This window comes from Typopeltis vanoorti, chromosome 6 (assembly GCF_054136105.1).
Source record: "Typopeltis vanoorti isolate ZY-2024b chromosome 6, IOZ_Tvanoo_1.0, whole genome shotgun sequence".
Taxonomy (NCBI): domain Eukaryota; kingdom Metazoa; phylum Arthropoda; class Arachnida; order Uropygi; family Thelyphonidae; genus Typopeltis; species Typopeltis vanoorti.
The window spans coordinates 338,037-361,609 of NC_143554.1; the positions used below are offsets into that span (position 1 = coordinate 338,037).

The 23,573-nt window shown below is 35.7% G+C and overlaps 1 protein-coding gene across 1 annotated transcript in view; it reads left to right on the plus strand.

Annotated features, from left to right (window-relative positions):
* The window catches only part of Rala (Ras-like protein A), a 114,676-nt gene that overhangs the window by 48,846 nt on the left and 42,257 nt on the right, over positions 1 to 23,573 (plus strand). The window contains exon 3 of the mRNA XM_090394009.1: positions 6,010 to 6,218. Within this exon, the coding sequence (XP_090250135.1) occupies positions 6,010 to 6,218 (209 nt within the window). The remainder of the gene's footprint in view (positions 1 to 6,009; positions 6,219 to 23,573) is intronic.

Sequence of the window (23,573 nt, forward strand, 5' to 3'; positions counted from 1 at the left end):
GCATGTGGTCCACCCCTAAAAGTCGGCTTACTACCAATAACTCATTCTTCTCGACATTCGAGTCTGTTGTATTAGCGGCTGTTAGGGCGGCGGCAGCGACACAAAATAATCGGCGAACTCTCGAGTCCAATGCAAAACATTCTTGTAAAATTCTCTTATCTATTTTCGTTGAATCTTCAAAATTAATTTATTTATTAATGCAAAACTAATCTAATTAGCAGGACTAATTCATTGGTAACATTATACTGTAAAGCAGTTTTCATTTGTTTTTCATTTCCTGTTCGTTTTATTCACACTTTATTCAAAAAAACTTTTTTGGAAAGGCGCCGAACATTAATCGCACACACAAGAAAAATACTATGTGCCAGTCCTATGTGAGCTGCAGAGTCAAAAGCTATCCTAGATCCAGTTTACCTCATCAATTAATTAAATGAATAGTTACAAAAATTGTAGGGATAAAATCAGGAAAATGTAAGGTAGATATAGAACACATTGTATGCCCACCTTAGTCCATAATGGATGTGTGTTATTGCTGATCCTAAAGCTATTGCAGACACTGGGAGAAAATTTTCCCAGAATCTCAGCAACAGCTTCATATCCTCCTGAATTTTTAATATTTGGCTGTGGCTGATGAGCTACAGCCAAGGAGAATAGAAGTTGAATTGCAGGATAGAGAAAAGAGCACGTTTGAGGCCATTTGGTGTGAGATTGTGGTTAGCAGAACTAAATATACAATTGGGTGCTGCTATAGACCGGGTGATGGAAAAGATGGTGGTGACAGTATGCACAAGCAAATAGAAGAAATGAGTGGAAGGAGGGTGATTATTATGGGAGATTTCAAACTATGGTCGCATTGATTGGAGTGAGGAGAGGACACACGGGAGGAAGGAATTGGATTTTATGCGGTTATTAAGGGATAACTATCTGCGACAGAATGTAATGGAAAATACTAGGGGTCAGAGAGTGCTTGACCTAGTAATTACATCTGAGGATTTGGCTGTAACAAATATGACCACATTGCCACCAATCGGTGAGAGTGATCATAGGGTCTTGACTTGGGAGGTGGCTAAAGGTGTAGAATTTTCAATTAAGACAGGGTACATGTGGAATTATCGGGCGGGAAAGTATGACAAGCTTAGGAGTTTGATTGGCTCAGTGCCATGGCATGTACAACTGCAAGGACTAGAAGTTGATAGTGCATGGGAGGTAGTTAGGAAGTGCTTGCATGAAGCAATGGCTAACTGTATACCTAGAGTCCGAATAATAAATCAAGTAGGGGTTAAATGGATGAATAACACCATTAAGCTTGAGCTGCAAAAAAAGAAACAACTATGGAGGGAATTTAAGGAGAAAGGTGACCGGCAGGCACATGAACGGTATAAAGCGCAGGCCAGAAGGGTGACGAGTGTGGTAAGAAAAGCAAAAAAGGATTATGAAAGGACATTGGCCATGCAGGCTAAAGAGAATCCTAAACAGTTTTTTAGATATGTAGCAAGTAAAAGGAAAAATGTACATGGCAGAATGATTTTAAAGAATGCCGATGGTAGGGAGGTAACTGAATCAGTTGAGATAGCTGAGTTACTGAGTGAGCACTTTGCAAGAATATATCACCAGGTGGTGACATTGCAGAAACGAATAAACCAGTAGATTATACGGGAATTGTGGTGAATGAAGTGGAGGTGAGTAGTCTATTGCATAACCTCAATGTCAATACATCTGTGGGATTGCATGGTATACCAGCTCGTGTAGTACGAGAAGCAGCTAAAGAATTGTCAGTACCCTTGACCATTTTGTTTAATTTGAGTCTTGCGTCCAGGTTAGTCCCGAGCGGGTGGAAGGAGGGGAAAATAGTTCCACTGCATAAAGGTGGTTCCAAGACTGCTGTTGTAAATTACCGACCGATTAGCATATCAGGAATCATTGTCAAGGTCTTAGAGAAATTAGTCAAGAAAAGAATACAGGATTGTATAGATGAAAATGGGATATTGTATGGGGGGGACAACATGGTTTTGTGAAGGGTAGATCATGCCTCAGTAACTTGCTCACGTTTTATAACACAGTGACGGCTGAACTGGATAGGGGTAATGGGTTTACAGTGATACTACTGGACCTTGCCAAGGCCTTTGACAGGATACCACATGGAACCCTAATCAGTAAACTGGAGCAGATGGGGATAGATATAGGGTTGGTAAGATGGATAGGAGGGTGGTTGAAGGAGAGATACCAGAGAGTGGTTTATTCAGGAGTGGAGTCAAAAAGACGTCTTGTGACTAGTGGAGTGCCGCAGGGCTCTGTTCTTGGACCACTGCTTTTCAATTTGTTCATCGATGATATTGGAAAGGATTTGAGAGGAAGTGTTCACTTGTTTGCTGATGATGCAAAGTTGGGTAGAGCAATTGTGAGTGCACAGGATGTCAAAATTTTACAGGATGATTTGGATAGTTTGGAGGACTGGGCTAGGAAAAATGGATGTCAGTTTAATGTGGCAAAGTGTAAGGTTATGCACTTTGGGGTGAAAAGAACAGCAGCAGTATATCGCATTGGTGGAACCGTACTCCAGGAGATTGATGAGGCCAGGGATTTGGGAGTGCTGGTAGATAGGGAGTTGAAGTTTAGGGAGCACATTGCAAAAGTGACTAAAACAGCTCACCAAATCACTTGGCTTATGAAAAATATTTTAACATGCAGAGACAAACAAGTTGTTGTTCCTCTGTATCAAGCCTTGATAAGACCCCATCTGGACTTCTGTGCCCAATTATGGGCACCAGGGTTTCTTCGTGATGGGGAGGAAGTGGAGAGGGTCCAGAGTGACCAAGATGATAGCAGGACTGTGGAATGAACCTTATGAGAATAGGTTGAGGATTTGTGGGTTGCAGAAATTGGACGATAGGCGAAGGAGGGGTGATATGATTGAGACGTTCAAATTACTGAAGGGTTTTTATAAGATTGATCCAGAAGATATTTTTGAAAATATGACTGGTGGTGGGAGGACTAGGGGCCATGCATGGAAGCTGGGCAAGAACGTGGTTGACAAGGGTGTTAGAGCTAGGTTTTTTACTTGGAGAGTGGTGAATGAGTGGAATGAGCTTCCAGGGTGCTACGACCGTGAATGAGTTCAAGGCAAGATATGATAGATACTGTGTGAATGTTGAATAGTTGTTCCAGACATGATGTTAGGGCCTCCCTCGGTGAGTCTGTCGACTCCTTGAAGTTTCCCGGAACAATAATAATAATAATAATAATATTGAAAGATCAGCAAGAGAAACAGTGGCTAAATTTTTCTATCAATGGACTTGAGCCATACAATTAGTCATTTGTTAAGGAAGAACTCTTTTACTGTTTCTCCCTAGTGCAGTAGGACCTGATGACATCTGTTATGAAATGATAAAACATCTACCATCATTTCCTATTATCTCCTTCTCTTAGTATACAACAGAATACTTGCAGAATAAGAGTTTCCAGATTCTTGTCATAGGTCAGTTGTCATTGCTATTCCAAACCCAGGAAAGGATTCAACACAAGGAAATAATTATTGACCTATTGCTCTGACCAGCTGTCTTTATGAGATAGAGAAAATAGTTAATGCTGGACTTCTCTGGTATTTAGAAAGCAAGTCTTCTAAATCTTGATGATATGGCCAAGATAGCACACTATCTTCCCCATATCATGCTGCTTTGGACTATTTCTGAAACATTTTGGAAAGGATTCAGAGGTCCTTTACTATAATCTTCATTTCTGTATGATAGTGTCTTCACCATTTCTGTATTCTGTTGTGTTGTCCTCACATTTCCTGTTATGCAATCCTTAAATTTCTTATCTACTCAACATCACATTCAGGTTCAATATTTCCTCTGCTTTCTCATTTCATTCCAACCAATTGGATACACTTCAGTTTTTATTATATTGATTTCCATAAAATTAATGAACAAACAGAAAAATCACAATAACTTGAAGAAAAAAAAGATGTGAAAGTCTGTACATTATGTAAAAAGTGATGAGTGTGGTTATCTATACAAATTAGTGATGCTGTCAGTAATAGTATATGCAAATGAACAGCGGCATAAAAGTAGGCATTTTGGAGTAGTTTTCTATTTCATGTCTGGGTGAAAGCAAAATCTTGATTATGATTGCAAGATATTATTATCTAATAAATTCAAGTGGATAAGACTATAGGCTGTCCAAAATCAGGTGGAGGTAGCTAGATGGTTGAGTTGTTCCATGGTTCAGCCTGTAGAACCAATTCCAACAGTCCCAAATAACATGCCAGAGATGCAGTGAAGGAAGGACACATTCCTACAACTGCAGATGACTGATATCTCCAGTTATCTGCTTGCTGAAAAAGGAGTACTATGCTGAATCAGCTATGATCCGACCTTGTGTCAGCTACAGGAACATTGATATCTGCTTCCTAAGCACAGAAGGCTTCATGAAGGTGGCCTGGTGCTAGGCAACTGGTGGTCCGTGTTCCCCCCCCCCCCATCCCCATGCCACAGAAGAGAACATGCATCTGAACCTAAGACCACTGGGGGTTTTTATTGTTTACAAATAAGTCCCAATTTGCTCTACAAAGCAATACCAGACATGCTCTGATCTGGAGAGAACCAGATCTATAACTTGTTACATTCTCCTAAAGACAAACTCTCACCTCTGATGCTACCTGGTGTATACGAGGTTCCATGCTCCTGTAAATAGTCTTACTATGGACAGACAGGTAGATCTGTTCGGAAATGTATTTTGGAACATCAAGACCATATCTATCTTATCAAACCCCAGAAATCTGTCTTCGCTTAACACGCTGTTGAAAACCCCAAACCATAGGATCCATTGGAAAAAAAATGAACTTTTACATAGATCTTTATATAAACATGAACATTTATATAAAGAAAGTGCTGAAGCCTTACTTCATAGACCAAATCTAAACCGTAATGATGTTTTTGCTATTCCTAAAGTATGGGAAATTTAAATTGTTATACAAAATTGTGTTAAATAATTTCTTTATATTTTTTTTTTTGTTTGTTCAGTTATATTTTAATTGAATTCTATAACACGCTACTGCATGCATATTGAGATTCCATTGTAATCATGTGCCCTGACGGTATGTTATTCCTAGTATTGTTTGAATTAACTGTACTGATGATGTCCCGAGATACTTAGGATGAAATATTTACTTATTAAACTTATTACTGTGGTTATTACATGTGTTTGTTTAGTCAGGGATATGTTATCATTCCTGTAATATCTGTGAAGGGGACACTTATGGTGGAGGTGGTGTGATGGTTTTGGGAGGTATCTCGTTGGGTAGATGCACCAACCTGTGTGTGCTTCCTAGCAGAACAATAAATGCTGCAACTTATAGACATGAAGTCCTGCTCCCCCTATGTTCATTATATGTTGGTGCAATAGGGAAGACATTTATCCTGCAAGATGCAGATGCTTGTCCTTGTCAAGCAAAGCTCTTCAGAGGAGATTATCATGCATATCCACTGGCTAGGTACGTCTCCTGACCTTAATCCTATTGAGCATGTCTGGGATGCACTAGGTAGTGTGTTGCTGCTTCTCACTCCTCTTTCCCTAAACCTTGGAGAGCTTTGCAGGAGCAGTGGTTATCAACTGACAGTATACAAACAATATTAACAGTTTTGAGTTCTGTATTGCTATGAGTGGTGACCATATTCCTTATCAGGGCACTTTGACAATCTCATTTTGACCTCTGGTTTTTGGTCATTGTCTTCATGCACCAATTTGTTACTGAAATAAATAATTTATAATATTTTTGGGTGTTGCTTTTGCATCTCCTACAGCTTTTCATCATGCATAAAAATTCATCATACAGTTTTTGAGTTTTTCATGATTTTTCTCCTTGTTCCTTAATTTATGGAAACCAGTGTAGTTGTCTGCTAAACATGTATTAGCAAATTATCACATTCGTTATGGAAGTTTTTTTTTACTAGTGTTGAAAATTTATATTTACTTTTTGACCATATAAATGTAAAAAAAAATATTTTTCAGTTTGTGGAGGACTATGAACCAACTAAAGCAGATTCTTATCGTAAAAAAGTCATGCTAGATGGTGAAGAAGTTCAGATAGATATCCTGGATACAGCAGGGCAAGAAGATTATGCAGCAATAAGAGACAATTATTTTCGATCTGGTGAAGGGTTTCTCTGTGTTTTTTCCATTACAGATCATGACAGTTTTTTCCTAACCTCAGACTTCAGGTTTGTTCTTATGCACTCTGTCTTCTTAATATTAATTAGGCTGAATACCAATTAACTAAATGTAAAGATGAATTTATTATTATTATGCAGCTTTTCTGGGGAGTAAAATTTATTGAGAGATGGCCTCTTCATGTCATAATGTGCAAATTCCTATTTTCTTTGAAACCATTCACTGAAGATTTACTCACCTGCTAGCCCAATCCACACACTCACTACCATATGCTCTGAGAAGATGTATGTCACATGCTTGCTAACTACACTGCTAATTCTATAGATTACCTGAAATTTATCTCCCATTCCCATCATAAAATCTAATCCAGACGATACTGAGCACAGCAGTCAGGATTTCTTATCAAAATCTTGCAAAGTGGGAGAATAACTTCCTCATTCCCGTAGGTTAATGTTGCTTTTAGCATTTAAATTATGATTGTGATGGCTTAATCTCTGTAGTAGTCACTGAATTTTATCTTCCTCTACTTTTTTGGCTTATTAATTTATTTTTATTATTTTTTTTTATCACACACACTAGTGACCACAAAGCCTATAGCAAATACATATTGTATGGGGTTTTTTTTTGGGGGGGGGGGGTTAAAGAGCAGAGTTACCTGCTCTTTACCTGTTGGAGTAGATGATATTTGGCCAGAAATGCTCAAGTATGGAGGGATAAAATTTTTACTATTGCTGCGCTGCATAGTTCAGAAGGCCTGGACAGATGGTCAAATTCCAGATGATTGGAGTAGTGCTCTCATAGTACCCATATATATAAAAAGGGAAATAAAACTGAATATGAGAATTACAGAGGTATTTCTCTACTGAGTGTTCATGGTAAGATTCATGCCACTATATTTGAGAAACAGTTGAGAAGGATTGTTGAAGAAGACCTTGGTGAAGAACAAGCTGGATTCAGTCCATATAGAGGCTGTCAAGATCAGATTTTCACTTTACGACAAATAGTCGAGAAAGCATGGGAATATATCAGAGATCTGTATTTAAGTTTTGTAGATCTGGAAAAAGCATATGACAAAGTACCAAGAGAGAGAAGCTATTCAGAATGCTACAGTTGTATGGTGTCAGTGGAGCATTATATCGAGCAATACTTAGTCTTTATTTGAGTTGTAAGTCAGCAGTTAGAATTGAAGGGAGTACAGGAAGATGATTTAATGTTAAATCTGGTGTCAGGCAAGGATGTACATTATCCACTCTGTTATATAGATCTATATAGATCACATTATGAAGGAAAGTGGTATTAAATCTGATATCAAAATTGAAGATGTTAATTTTAGCTCTTTGCTTTATGCTGATGATTTATACTTCTAAATAAATTCGCCACAAGTATGCAAGATTCCCTGACTAAATTGAATAACTGTTGTAATAGATATGGTATGAAGGTCAGCAATAACAAGACAAAGCAATGAAAATAGGCAGAAGCATTGAACATATCAACTACATTGTGAATTGAGAATCAATAGAACAAGTACAAGTACATAGAACATTTCAGCTACTTTGGCACGATTTTTAGTGAAGATGGTAAATTCTTCTTCGTAACATGGATTTTAGGCCAAGTTGCCCTTCCGGTCTCATGCCATCTCTTTCTTGGTCTTCTGATTTTTCTTTTTCTTCTTATTTTGTGTGTGTATAATATTTTTGATAGTCTGCTGTTGTCCATTCGATTTAAATGTTCTGGTCATTTTAGTTTATACTGTCTTATGTAGTAATTTATTGGTTTTATTTTCAGGGATTGTAAGATTTCTTCATTTGTTTTTTGGTCCCACTTGGTATATCCAGCTGTTTTTCTGAGGAACTTCATTTCTACTGTTTGAATTCGTTTTTCATCTTTCCTTTTTATGGTGCATGTTTTGCTTCCTTATAGTAGAGTTTCTTTTGACAAGACATTATATAGTCTAATTCTAGTGCGTTTTTGTACTAGGGATGGCTTAAATATATTATTTATTATGCTACTTACTTTGACAAAGTTTGATATTGTAGCGTCTGTCTTTTTCTTCTTCGTATGATAGATCACATCCCAAGTATCTGAAAGTGTTTACTTGTTCTAGTATTTTATTATCTACCACTATTTTACTTATACGTTGGTTAGACATAACTGGTAATTAATTTACGGAATTAACAACGCATATAAAGTAAATTAATTAAAGATAACTTTAATGAATCACTTCTATATTTCGACAATGTCACATTGTCATCTTCAGGAACATAAAGATATGGTATGTGCACTACAGGAACTAACAACGCAAATGAGGAAGAAATTAAGACACTAATTTTGTTCCTAAAGTCCTAATGGTGCCCTCTTGCAGGCTAATTTGGTAGTCTTGGCCGTTGGGCTGAAGTTCTCATAATGAAAGTCTCCCAAATTTGGGGCAGTTTCATGCACCCAAATTTGTTGAGGTTAGGAACGTTTTTTAGAGCTGCTGAAGATTCTTTGAATAATCTTTCGTATTTAAACTTGCTGCGATGGATTATTTTTGTCTTCTTCCAACGAATTTTATGGTGGGTATCTAAGGCATGGTCTGCCAGTCCAGAGCAGTTGTACTGGTGAAAACGGATGTAGTCTTGGTGTTCTGAAATCCTGATATTTGTTGTTCTGCCTGTTTGGCCAAAGTAGGACAATTTGCAGCTGCTAGGGACCTGGTATACACCAGGTAGGTCTAGGGGAAGTGGTTGGTCTTTGGTAGAGCGGATAAGGGATGCCAACTTTTTATATGGTCTATACTTATAATCTTATATTATAAGACCATATAAAAAGTTGGCATCTATACTTATAATCTTATATTATAAGACCATATAAAAAGTTGGCATCCCTTATCCGCTCTACCAAAGACCAACCACTTCCCCTAGACCTACCTGGTGTATACCAGGTAGGTCTAGGGGAAGTGGTTGGTCTTTGTATAAGTATAGACCATATAAGTATATGGTCTATACTTATAAAAAGTTGGCACTTTTTATAAGTATAGACCATATAAAAAGTGCCAACTTTTTATATGGTCTATACTTATAATCTTATATTATAAGACCATATAAAAAGTTGGCATCTATACTTATAATCTTATATTATAAGACCATATAAAAAGTTGGCATCCCTTATCCGCTCTACCAAAGACCAACCACTTCCCCTAGACCTACCTGGTGTATACCAGGTCCCTTGCAGCTGCAAATTGTCCTACTTTGGCCAAACAGGCAGAACAACAAATATCAGGATTTCAGAACACCAAGACTACATCCGTTTTCACCAGTACAGCCGCTCTGGGCTGGCAGACCATGCCTTAGATACCCACCATAAAATTCGTTGGAAGAAGACAAAAATAATCCATCGCAGCAAGTTTAAATACGAAAGATTATTCAAAGAATCTTCAGCAGCTCTAAAAAACGTTCCTAACCTCAACAAATTTGGGTGCATGAAACTGCCCCAAATTTGGGAGACTTTCATTATGAGAACTTCAGCCCAACGGCCAAGACTACCAAATTAGCCCGCAAGAGGGCACCATTAGGACTTTAGGAACAAAATTAGTGTCTTAATTTCTTCCTCATTTGCGTTGTTAGTTCCTGTAGTGCACATACCATATCTTTATGTTCCTGAAGATGACAATGTGACATTGTCGAAATATAGAAGTGATTAATTAAAGTTATCTTTAATTAATTTACTTTATATGCGTTGTTAATTCCGTAAATTAATTACCAGTTATTTTACTTCTTATTGGTTTTTCTCCTTTGAATGCCATTATTTTTGTTTTTTCTTTAGATATTGTCATATTATATTGTTTTTGAGATATCATTTAATGATTTTAATGATCTTTGTAAATCATCTTCTGATGTAGCTAATACTATTTGATCATCTGCAAATAGTAGTGTATCTATATTCATTTGCTGGGTCATTTGTATATCAAATGGGTTATGCTGTTTCCAGATGGTTATAATTTTATTTATATATATATTGAAAAGAAGAGGTGAGAGGGGTGGATCCTTGTCATACTCCTCTTGATATAGCTTTCCATTCTGAGATGTGTCCTAATTTAACTGCTATTTTATTTCCTATATATATTTCTTGAATCGATTGTAAAAGTTGGTTTGGTATGTTTAAATTGGTTAATATTTTGAACAATTTTTGTCTACTAATTTTGTCAAAGGTTTTTTCATAATCAATAAAGGCCACGTGTTTCTTTTTGAAATTCTCTATTCTATTAATAATTTTAAAGTAAAAATTGGATCTATGCAGGATCGGCCTTTTCAGAAACCATTTTCTTCTTCTAGTAGTTTGTCCTCTACAATGCTGCTTAGTCTCTCTCTTTTAATATTCCTGCATATATTTTATATCCTGTATTCAGCAGACTAATTCCCCTATAGTTATTGCAATCGTCTTTATGTCCTTTTTTTTATAGATGGGGATAACCAGTGCTTTTTTTCCGGACATCCAAACCATATTAACTAATTTCAGAAGTCTTTCATTAAATTTTTCACCAGCATTTTTGTATAGTTCTATATTTATATTGTCTTCTCCTGGTGTTTTCCTATTTTTCATCTTCTTTATTATATTTTTCAGTTCTAACATTGTGATATTTTCTATTAAGTCGTTCTTTGTCTTATAAAATTTTATTTCATTGTTCTCATCTGGCCAGAGATTTTGGAAATAGGTCACCCATTTTTCTAAATCAATTGTTTGCATTTTTATCTTTTCTTTTATTTCTTTATTCATGTATTTTATTACTTTATAGGTTGTGGTTTAAATAAATCCTTTTCTAGTTCTGTTACGAAATTGTTAAATCTTTCTCTATGTTTTTCCTTACTTCTCGTTTTGCAATCACACTACTTCTTTTATACTCTATTTCTGCTTCTATAGTTTTGGAATTTAGCCATTTCTGGTAACTGCCCTTCTTTGTTTTTATTATATTTTCTTTGTTTCTATTTCTTTGTTCCAGTCTCGCAGTTCTCTTTTTTCTAATCCATTTGCACTTTATTCGGAAGGTTTCTGTTGCTGCTTTTGTGATAATTTGTTTCAAATTTTCCCATTCATCTTTTATGTTTTATGTCACTTGATTCATGTGTGGTTTCTATTTTTAAGTTTGTGCAGTTTTGATATTGTTGTCTAACTTGAGGATCCTGTAATGAAGAAATTTTGTAGCTTGGCTGGTAAGAATTTTCAATTTTATGTGTTTTTAGCCACTTTGGTTTAAATCGAATTTTTACTGAAACCATATAATGATCAGAGTTTAATTCAAAGCCGCAATATGCTCTTGATGAATTTATCCTATAATATGTGCCATTGTTATTTATAATGTGTATTATAAATAATATTTCATTTACTAACAATTATTTTTATTTTTGACTCCGAGTGTCCCTATATGTTATTATATTTGCACAAAGAGTTCACTCCAATTGGTGCAATGACTTTAACTCACTCTTTCAGAATCCAACTAATCATTGACTCAATACCAAGTACAAAATAAACACATTTAATAAAACTTAAAACAATATATATACACTTCTAGTAAAAATACATAACTACAAATACAGATTATATGGATCCAAGGCCTTATTAAAAAAATATAAACTTACTCTTAAGACAAAACACTTTTTCTTTTACAATCACAAAAAAAATGTTCATAGTCTTATTCTCTTCCTGTTAAGGCTCTTTCCAGAAGTTACAAGGTTCTGTACTTCATTTTTTAGGATCCCTTTAAAATTCCTTTTTACTGCCTCACACAAAAAAATCAAGTTCCTCCCTACTTGAATATATCTTGGCCAGTTTATAAAAACTTAGTTTCAAGATTTCCTTTTTCTTTACTTATTCCTTCTTGAAACATATTATTTCCACTATTCCTTTTTCGGAATACAATATGAAATTTCCTTTTGACTGCCGCACACAAAAAATCAAGTTCCTTCTAACTTGAATATTCCTCGGCCAGTTTATAAAAACTTAGTTTCAAGATTTCCTTTTTCTTCTGTACTTATTCCTTCTTGAAACATATTATTTCCACTATTCCTTTTTCGGAATACAATATAAAATTTCCTTTTAACTGCCGCACACAAAAAAATCAAGTTCCTCCCAACTTGAATATTCCTCGGCCAGTTTATAAAAACTTAGTTTCAAGATTCCCCTTTTCTTCTGTACTTATTCCTTCTTGAAACATATTATTTCCACTATTCCTTTTTCGGAATACAATATGAAATTTCCTTCTAACTGCCGCACACAAAAAAATCAAGTTCCTCCCAACTTGAATATTCCTCGGCCAGTGTTCTAAAAACTTTCCGAACGCTCTCTTGTTTACCACTGTAACTTGGATACGCAACGCTTTCTTGTCAGCTGTCAATCAAACATCAAGTTCACTCCGGGAGCATGCTCACTTCAACAACGTCAGAAACTACGCATTGTAAAAATATGGCTGACTCGCTGTATCCACCAGCGCTGAAGAAAGTCTTTCACAAACACAAAATTCAACATTTAAAAATACAACAAACTTTCTTATAAATAATACAAATAATCAATTAAGTAAGTACTTCAATATTTTTACTTTTTTTACATATTACTTCTAACATAATATTTTCATAACGAGCACATCACAAGTGCAGACACTGCGTGTATGAAAACAAAAACTAACAAACAATATTAATACGTAAAAATATTCAGAATTTTTAATATGATTATTTTTACATAATGATCAGAGTTTAATTCAAAGCCTCAATATGCTCTTACATCTAAAATTAACTCCTCTAATTTAAAATTTGTGATAACATAGTCAATTACTGATTTGTATCCTCTGGCTGACCAAGTATATTTATGCATTTCCTTGTGTTTAAACATTGAATTCATTATTCTCATTATTATTATAAATGACAAAGTCGTGCAATCTGCGACCATTTTGAATCCATGTATCTTTGCCAAATTTACCTATTTTTTGTTTCCTATTCTGACATTTAAATCTGCTAGTAGTAAATAGTTTTGTTTTATCTATGGCATTCTGTAATTCTTTATAAAATATATTACTGTCTTCTCCTTTTCCCTCTTATGTTGCATATGCGCCATTATTGTTATGTGACCTCTTAATGTCTTCAGTCTAATTTCTATTAGTCTTTCATTCAAATAGTTGTAATATACCAGTATTATTCTTTAGGGATTTATGTACCATAATCATTATACCTGCTTTTGCTCTTTCTTCTTTTTTTTACCCCACTGTAGATTTGTATATAGTTGTTTATTTCTTTTGTACCTTTTTGTTTTTTCTTTGTTTCTGTTATTATACATATCTTTATGTTAGCTTAGTTTAGTTGTTTATCAAGTTCTTCTTCTTTGTGTGCAATGCTTCTCACATTCCATGTTGCAATCTTCATTATGTGTTCCTTTTTCTAATTTCGTTTACCATTTCCTGAATTGTGGTCTTTTCCCTAATAGTCTGTCCGGCTTTTCTTTGCATGAGACTTGAAAGTATTTTGAATTTTCCCAGGGCAGGTTACTAACCTGTCGCTGGGTAAGTCCAGTGGTAGGGCTGCTATGTAACGCCTCTGAACAGGCCGATCTAACAGCATTTTACTCTGTTAGGGTTATACAGCCCATACTTGGCCGCCAGTACCTAGTTTGTACTTTTAGAACAGGATAAACCACAGGAAGGTGAGGTTAACGTTTGAGTGGGAGAGGCTATGTATTGTGCTTCACCACCCCTTCCACCCCAGGATGGTAAATTAAATATGGAAATAGACAACAGGATCAACAAAGCTGGTATGTAGGAAGAAACTGAATGAATTTATATGGAATAAGAGAGAAATTGGTTCAAAACACTAAATTAGCTGTATACAAGACAAGACAATACAAGACAGTGCTCAAACCAGTTTTAACATATGGATCTGAGAACTGGGTTAGAAGTAAAACAATTGACCAAAGACTAGAGACTGCAGATATGAGAGTCCTGAGAAAGATTATGGGCATGAACAGATGGCATCAATGGCAATATCATATTAAAAACGAGGATATTAGGAAAGAACTTGACATTGTTAGCATCCAGGAATGTGTTAGCACAGGTAATCTCAGATGGTATGGTCATTTAAACAGAATGGGCGAGGAGAGATTAGCAAAACTGGTGTTCTCTGCAAGGATGGCAGGAAAAAGACCCAGAGGAAGACCAAGATATAGGTGGATTGATATGGTAAAAAATGCCTTAGAAGATAGAAATATAAGATCTGACAATGTTGAAGCCTTGACTGGTAATACATTGATTTGGAGGAAATTATAGATAGGAAGTTAGTAATGATGTAAATTTTTCATGTAGTACTATCATATCCTATACACCCCCCTTGAGGGTAAATGTCAGGAATTTGATGATGATGATGATGATGGTTAATTTCAGATACTTTTAAAAATGATGCCAGAATCTCATTGGAACAAAGTATTGTCATAAGCTAATGTAATGTCCTGGGAGGTAGCTAACTATTTGGATGTTCCAGTTAGGATAGGTTACATGCTGAATTACAAAACTGGAAATTATGACAAACTCAGAATACTATAATATTTGATCCCATGTTATCAGTTACTGGAATGGGAAGGATATAAAAGCACCTTTTGAGAAGCCTTCAAAAGGTGCTTAAATGGGGCAGCATCTGAATGTCTCCTTATAATTTGAAGAAAAGAGAGAGAGAGTGGGGGAAAAATGAATGTGCAGTCTTATTAAGCAAGAGATCCGGAACGGGAAACAGGAAACCACCTTGCTCATAATTATCTCCTTAGTATGGTAGCATGTAGGTACCCCAACCATTTGTATGGCTGAGGGAATGGGATAGGATTTGTGCATTAATTTGATATTTGACCTGAGTATCCTGTGTTTGCCCATTCCGTGCTACATTAGACTAGATTTATGTATTAGCCCTGATATAATCTTGATGGTGTGTATAATCTTCTCCGATTACACAGTAGATTACAGTGTAGTTTGTTATATGCTACAGCAGGGGGGGGGGGCAACCTTTTATAGTTCACTCGTCAATTTTTTCATTTTATAGTTAAGATGCGCCATACAAACTTATACCACTTTTCAGCGCTTTTAAAATATGGTAATATGGATATATTTAACAGTTATGCATAAAATGATTTATTATATATATAGTAAAATAGACACTTTTAGCAGTTTTAAATAAAAGGATTTCATATAAAGAAAAGATAAACATTAATTATTTTATTGACTTTTGAAATTGTTTTGCTTTGCCAAGCTTGTAATGTTTGGAGTTAAATCAGTTACAGAAAGCATCAAATAGTTTTTCAAATTTAAATCAGTCAGTCGCGACCGTAGTTTGTTCTTAATCATTTTCATTGATGAAAATGCTTGTTCGCATCTGTATGTAGTTCCAAAATGACAGATATGACTCTGAGCAAATTTTCTCAGTTCTGGAAAATGTTCACAGGGCAACGATCACCAGAAATTAATTATATCAGAAGCATCTGGGAGTGATGGAAGTTCATTAAATTGAATTTTTAATAAAGAATTGGGGGGTGCTTAAGGGTCAAAGCTGTATAACTGAGAGGAGACCTCCACATAGCCTTTAAAGGAATGCGGAGAACCGACCAGGGCTTCTGACCTAATGTCCAATCCTCACCTTCTCGTGGTGCACCCTGTTGGGTATCTACTTTGATACTGAACGAACGAGGATGGACTGGCAATTTGGGATTTAGCCGACCAAATTGTATTCTTATTGGTTAAACCAAAATAAAAAATGATGGTACAACATGACAAAATTTCATGCCCGCTGGGGCGTCGCCCGGTTAAACAAGGCCCCCGTTATTTTTGCCAGGGAACCAGGGTGAACAGCGAAAAGTCAGCTACTGGAACAAATCTGAAAACAAACCCCAACTCAACATCACCAGAGTTAAAGATCGGTACTATCAACATAAGAAGCCTGAATGGCAAAGAAATGGAGCTAGCTGAGGAATTACATAAGTACCAGATCGACATAATAGGGGTGACTGAAACAAAAAAGACCAAAACTGGTGAGATCTTTCTGAGCAATAAATACAAAATGTTATATTCAGGCAATGACAATCAAGGAAAAGAAGGAGTAGCCATAGTATTCAACACAAAATACGAGGTCTTGAATGACAGTCAGTCTCAAGTAGAGTAATGTGGGCAAATATGAGATTAGGGAACTGGACAATGAGACTTATTTGTGCCTATGGTCCCACAGAAGGTTCTACTAAGGTAGAAGTGGAGGAATTTTTTGACGCTCTAGAAAAAGCAACTGACACAATGAAAAAGGAAAAGTTGGTCCTTGTTGGGGATCTAAATAGCAGAGTAGGAAATGATTGTGAGACATACAAAAATATTTTGGGAAAATTTGGAGAAAAGAGCAAAGCTAATAATAATGGCAAATATCTGTTGGATTTCTGCTCAGGACATGGACTGGTTATTACTAACACCATGTTCCAACATAAAAATGTGCACAAATTCACATGGAGAGAAGAGGCAAGAAATAAGAATTGTCTCATTGACTATGTTATTGTTGATAGTGATGTTTTCTCCCTGGTGCAGGACACCAGAGTGTACAGAGGATTTGAAATTGGAAGTGATCACTATTAGTCTTGAACAGGATAAAATTGAATTTCATATTGAAAAGAATAACTTGTAAGAAAGTTTTAAAGCGAATAAAAGTTGAGTAGCTCTCAGATGTGAACTGTAGACTAAAATACAGAAAGATTATTGAAAAGAAAATGAAAGAGTTTAAGAACAGGAATCAAACCTTGGAGATTCAGTGGCAAACTCTGAAGAAAACATTGATGGATTCTACCAGAGAGGCATGTGGTAAGGTTGTGTGCAAGGATAAATAAATCAGAACTCCATAGTGGACACAGGAAGTTAAAGAGGCAGTGAAGGAAAAGAAGAAAGCATATCAAAAGTTCCTGGCAAATAAGTCAGCTTTTACTCTTACAGAATACAGAGACAAATGTAAGAAAGCTAAACAGTGTGTGAAACTAGCTAAACAAAAGTCATGGGAGGACTTCGGCAAGAATATAGAAAATAAATATCAAGAAGGTGGCAAAATATTCTGGAGGTTGTTGAAGAAGCTTAGGAATGGAGGAAAGAGTACTATAAAAGGAGTTAGAGAGGATAAAGGTGACATGAAAACAGGAGAAAAATATATCCTTGAAGTGTGGAGTAATTACTTTGAAAAACTGCTAAATGAAACAAGCAGTGATGACAGCACAGTGATAAAAAAAACACTGACCAGGCATGCAGTCAGGAATACATATCCATACTTGAAGTAGAAAAAGCCATCAAAGGCTTGAAATGTGGAAAGGCAGCAGGAGTAGATGATATTCGACCAGAAATGCTGAAGTATGGTGGTATAAAAGTCTTGCAGTGGCTGCACTGCATAGTTCAGAAAGCCTGGACAGAGGGACGAATTCCCGATGATTGGAGTAGAGCTGTAATAGTACCCATATATAAAAAGGAAAATAAAACTGAATGTGAGAATTACAGAGGTATTTCCCTACTGAGTGTTCCTGGCAAGATCTATGCAAGTATACTTGAGAAACGGTTGAGAAGAATTGTGGAAGAAAAGCTTGGTGAAGAACAAGCTGGATTCAGGCCAAATAGAGGCTGTCAGGATCAGATCTTCACTTTACGACAAATAGTCGAAGGCATGGGAATATAACAAAGATCTGTATTTAAGTTTTGTCGATTTGGGAAAGGCATATGACAAGGTGCCAAGAGAGAAGCTATTCAATACGCTGCAGTTATATGGTGTCAATGGGGCATTATATCAAGCAATACTTAGTCTTTATCTGAGTTGTAAGTCAGCAGTTAGAATTGAAGGAAGTACAGGAAGATGGTTTAATGTTAAATCTGGTGTGAGACAAGGATGTACATTATCCCCTCTGTTATTCATTATCTATATGGATCATATTATGAAGGAAAGTGGTATTAAACCTGATATCAAAATTGGGGATGTTAATGTCAGCTCTTTGCTTTATGCGGATGATGTTATATTTCTAAATAAATCTGCTACAAGTCTGCAAGATTCTCTGATTAAATTGAATAGCTGTTGTAATAGATATGGTATGAAGGTCAGCAATAAAAAGACAAAGACAATGAATATAGGCAGAATCATTGAATATATCAACTGTGTTGTGAATGGAGAACCTGTGGAACAAGTAAAACATTTCAGCTACTTAGGCACAATTTTTACTGAAGATGGTAAATTAAATATAGAAATAGACAACAGAATCAGCAAAGCTGGTATGGTGGGAAGTCAATTGAATAAATTCATATGGAATAAGAGAGAAATTAATCAGAACACTAAATTAGCTATATACAAGACAGTGTTCAATCCAGTTTTAACTTATGGATCTGAGAGCTGGGTCAGAAGTAAAACACTTGACCAAAGACTAGAGACCGCAGATATGAGAGTCCTGAGAAAGATTAGAGGCGTGAACAGATGGCATCAATGGCAATATCATATTAAAAATGAGGATATTAGGAAAGAACTTGACATTGTCGGCATCAAGGAATGCATTAGCAGAGCTAATCTTAGGTGGTATGGTCACTTAAATAGAATGGGTGAGGAAAGATTAGCAAAACAAGTGTTCTCTGCCAGGTTGGCAGGAAAACGACCCAGAGGAAGACCAAGATATAGGTGGATTGATACGGTACAAAGTGCCTTAGACGATAGAAATATAAGATCTGATAATGTTGGTGTCTTGACAAGTAACAGACTGATTTGGAGGAAAATTGTAGATAGGAAGTTAGTAATGATGTAATTTTTTCATGTAGTACTGTCATATCCTGTACACCCCTTGAGGGTACATGGCAGGAATTTGTTGATGATGATAAAGAATTGGTTCTGAGATCAATAAGTTCCATTTGTATGTTACTAGGCATCGTCAAGATTTTTTGTTCAGTAAGTGAAAAGGGATTTAAAATGCAAGTATGCAGTCTCCTTCTTAGGCAAAGTCGCTAAAACGAATGTTAAAGGACTCTTGTAATAATCTAAGTTTCTCAGTATATTCTGTATAGTTGCCATTATTTTCAACAGATTCACTATGTTCATTTAAATGTGGAAATTGACTTAAATCCCCATTTTCTGAGAGATGAACAATTTTAATTTCATTTTGAAGGCACTGATGTCAATTACTAAGCTAGGAAGCAATTTGTTTTTGCCCTGCAGTTTCAAATTTAGATAATTGAGGTGGCTGGTAACATCAACTAAAAATGCTAAATCAAATAGCTATTTCTCAACCCACAAAAGGGCTTTTTCCTCATGCAGCTCATCCTTCTCTTCCAGAAAATTACGAGCACTTTCTTTCAGCTTCCAAAATCTACTGAGAACTTGTCCTTTAGAAAGCCGGTGCACCTCACAATGAAGGATGAGATCACCATATTCCATATCTAGCAGTTCACAATATTCTCTGAATTCTCTTCTGTTTAACCCTCTTGCTCTAATTTTATTCACACACACTTTACAACTGGTATCATAACATGGCTCAAATTTAGAGTTTTTCCACACAGAGATTCTTCGTGTATAATATAGTGATACTTTAGAAGAGAACGACCTAAAAACCTTTCAAGTAAAGTTACAGTCCCAGAAACTCTACCTATCAAGACCGATAAGTTCTTCAAAGATGTTAAAATTATCATCAATTCCTCTTATAAAAATGCTTAATTGGGCTACATCACATATGTCAGCGGATTCGTCCAAGGCTAAAGAAAAGAAAGCACAAGCATGAATGGTCTTTTAATTGCTCAGTAACATCATGGGAAAGTTCTTCAATGCGTCTTGTAATTGTTTGCTTGGACAGAGCAATTTGGTTTACTTTTCTTTCAACATTCTTATCACCAAGACGTTTTTCAAATTTTCGAGACAGGGCTTAACAACTTCCTCTCCATCAGAGAAAGGCCTGTGTTTTTTAGTCAACACAAAGGCAATTTCATAAGATGCCTCCAGCATCGCCACACTTTCACAACTTCGTTTCACAAATATATTTTGTCTCTTTTTTATTTCTTCCTTTTTCTTAGCCACATATTCTTTCCGCAACTCAGACCCAGGAACTAACTTCAGTTTTTCTTCTAATTCAGCAGACGTTTTCTATAGTGTCTGTTAAGATTATGTCTTCTATTATCTGAGAGAGTGCTTTCACAATGCACAACGGTTTTCCTGAAGGACCCGCAATAAATAAGAACTAATTTTCCCACAGTTCATTAAACTGGCACTTGTTATCACCTTCTACTTTTCTTCTGTTCATTTTCTTTTGCAAAGTAATGGGTAACTGACTGCAAAAAAAAAAAAATTATTTCAAAAAGTAAAGCTTATTATTAAATAATTCATTTAAATTATTATATTGTTTTAAACATTATGAACATTCAAAGACAGTTCTACAAGTTTAAGATAAGATTCCTGTTTTCATGAAGGCCTAATACAGTTCTATAAGTTTAAAAATCTTTTTTTTTTTCATAGAGAGTTTACGTCTCTCTGTCATAATATATTATGTCCAATGAAATACGAGATCACTTCCTGCCATAAAACAGTCGATCAGCTGGCAATCACACACACAACCCAAACATCCTCATTACGAAAGCTTTGCTGATGATCAGTTAAATTTTAGGAATAAACCTACTATATACGTAAATCAAAAGGAAAGATATTGTATAAAAAACACACACACATACAAATACACCAAATAATTGCAGGTTTCAGTAATCAGCAAATTAGGGGAGCGGGCAAGAACTTGACATACGCGTTCAAAATGAAAAAAATTATTTTTAAATTTACAGAACTATATTAAGTCTTCATGAATACAGAAATCTTATCTTAAACTTAAAGAACTGTTAATTAAAACATATAAGTTCGAAGACACAGAATTGTTCACTCACATCGAATCAGAAGTTCATCGAACGTTATGAATGTTATCCGTCAACAGTTACTCAATCAGCTGTAAACTGATTCAGTAACTGGTGACGCATGTCAGCATTTCCCGGTGCCTGTTGCTTCAAGATCAAACAAGTATAAGTGCGCACTCTAGAATTCAGTGGTAGGTTAATTGTGTGTTTATATATATATATATATATATATATATATATATATATATAAATCGTATACAATTTTTTTTTGTTTTTTAAATTTTTCTCTGGAGTTCAGTGCGCCACTTTTGGCGCAAGTGCCATAGGTTGGCTACCCCTGAATTACAAAACTAGAAATTATGATAAACTCAGAATACTATAATATTTGATCCCATGTTATCAGCTACTGGAATGGGAAGGATATAAAAGCACCTTTTGAGAAGCCTTCAAAAGGTGCTTAAATGAGGCAGCATCTGAATGTTTCCTTATAATTTGAAGAACAGAGAGAGTGGGGGCAAAATGAATGTGCAGTCTTATTAAGCAAGACACCCGAAACAGGAAACAGGAAACCACCTTGCTCATAATTATCTCCTTATTATGGTGGAACGTAGATACCCCAACCATCTGTATGGCTGAGGGAATAGGATAGGATTTGTGCATTAATTTGGTATTTGACCTGAGTATCCTGTGTTTGCCCATTCCATGCTACATTAGACTAGATTTATGTATTAGCCCTGATATAATCTTGATGGTGTGTATAATCTTCTCGGATTACACAGTATATTACAGAGTAGTTTGTTATATGCTACAATATGAACAGGAAATTGGTCTGTTTTAGGAAAGAGAGAAAGTGGTCTGTTTTAGCTTTAAGAAAAGGTATATCTGGAAACTTAGTGAACTCAAACTAGTTATAACAAGCACTAGGAGACTGACATAAAATTTCATCATTATAACTATTACTCACTATATCAGTGATGAGTTAAATCTGTCGCTTTTTATTTTTTTTAATTCTCAATAAATAACGCAATTAAAAAATGACTTAAAAAACATTGCATACCAGGTTGGCCAAGTGGTTTGCATACTCACTCTCCGGCCACCTGTCTGCAGGTTCAAATCCAGCTGTAGGCATGGATGTTTGTGAATGTGTATTTAGCTGGGAGATGAATTTTGTTGCCCAGTGCCACTGCCCTGCTTATTGGAGGCCTGAAGTGACTTCAAAAAGTTCCATGTTTGGTCTCTAGAACAAGGTTTCCAGACTGTAGAAAAAAAAAAAAAGGAATTTTTAATTACAAAAAAAAATATAAAACGATAAAAATGGCAAAAAAAAATAATAATCATTAGCTCACCCATGGAATAAATGTACCATATGTTTATAATAACCTTTTGTGGGTGGGAACAACAAATAAATATATGTACCATCATTTTGAAATTTGGTTTAAGCCAATAAGAATTGCAGTTTGGTCGGATAAATCCCAAATTTAGCCGACCAGCCCATCCTCGTTCGTTCAGTATCCAGGAAGATACCCAACAGGGTGCACCACGAGAAGCTGAGGATTGGACATTAGGTCAGAAGCCCTGGTTGGTTCTTCGCATTCCTTTAAAGGCTATGTGGAGGTCTCCTCTCAGTTATACAGCTTTGACCCTTAAGCACCTCACCCTGAAAAAACACCCCAACTCAACATCACCAGAGTTAAAGATCGGTACTATCAACATAAGAAGCCTGAATGGCAAAGAAATGGAACTAGCTGAGGAATTAGATAAGCACCAGATCGACATAATAGGGGTGACTGAAACAAAAAAGACAAAAACTGATGAGATCTTTCTGAGCAATAAATACAAAATGTTATATTCAGGCAATGATAATCAAGGAAAAGAAGGGGTAGCCATTGTATTCAACACTAAATACGAGGCTAATATTCTTGAATGGCAGGCAGTCTCAAGTAGAGTGATGTGGGCAAATATCAGAATGGGAACTGCACAATGAGACTTATTTGTGCCTATGGTCCCACAGAAGGTTCTACTAAGGTAGAAGTGGAGGAATTTTTTGAGTATTTAGAGAAAGCATCTGACACAATGAAAAAGGAAAAGTTGGTCCTTGTTGGAGATCTAAATAGCAGAGTAGGAAATGATTGTGAGACATACAAAAATATATTGGGAAAATTCGGAGCAAAGATAATAATAATGGTAAATATTTGTTGGATTTCTGCTCAGGACATGGACTGGTTATTACTAACACCATGTTCCGACATAAAAAAGTGCACAAATTCACATGGAGAGAAGAGGCAAGAAATAAGAAAAGTCTCATTGACTATGTTATTGTTGATAGTGATGTTTTCTCCCTGGTGCAGGACACCAGAGTGTACAGAGGATTTGAAATTGGAAGTGATCACTATTTAGTCTTGAGCAGGATAAAATTGAATTTCATATTGAAAAGAATAACATGTAAGAAAGTTTTAAAGCGAATAAAAGTTGAGCAGCTGTCAGATGTGAACTGTAGACTAAAATACACAAAGATTATTGAAGAAAAAATGAAAGA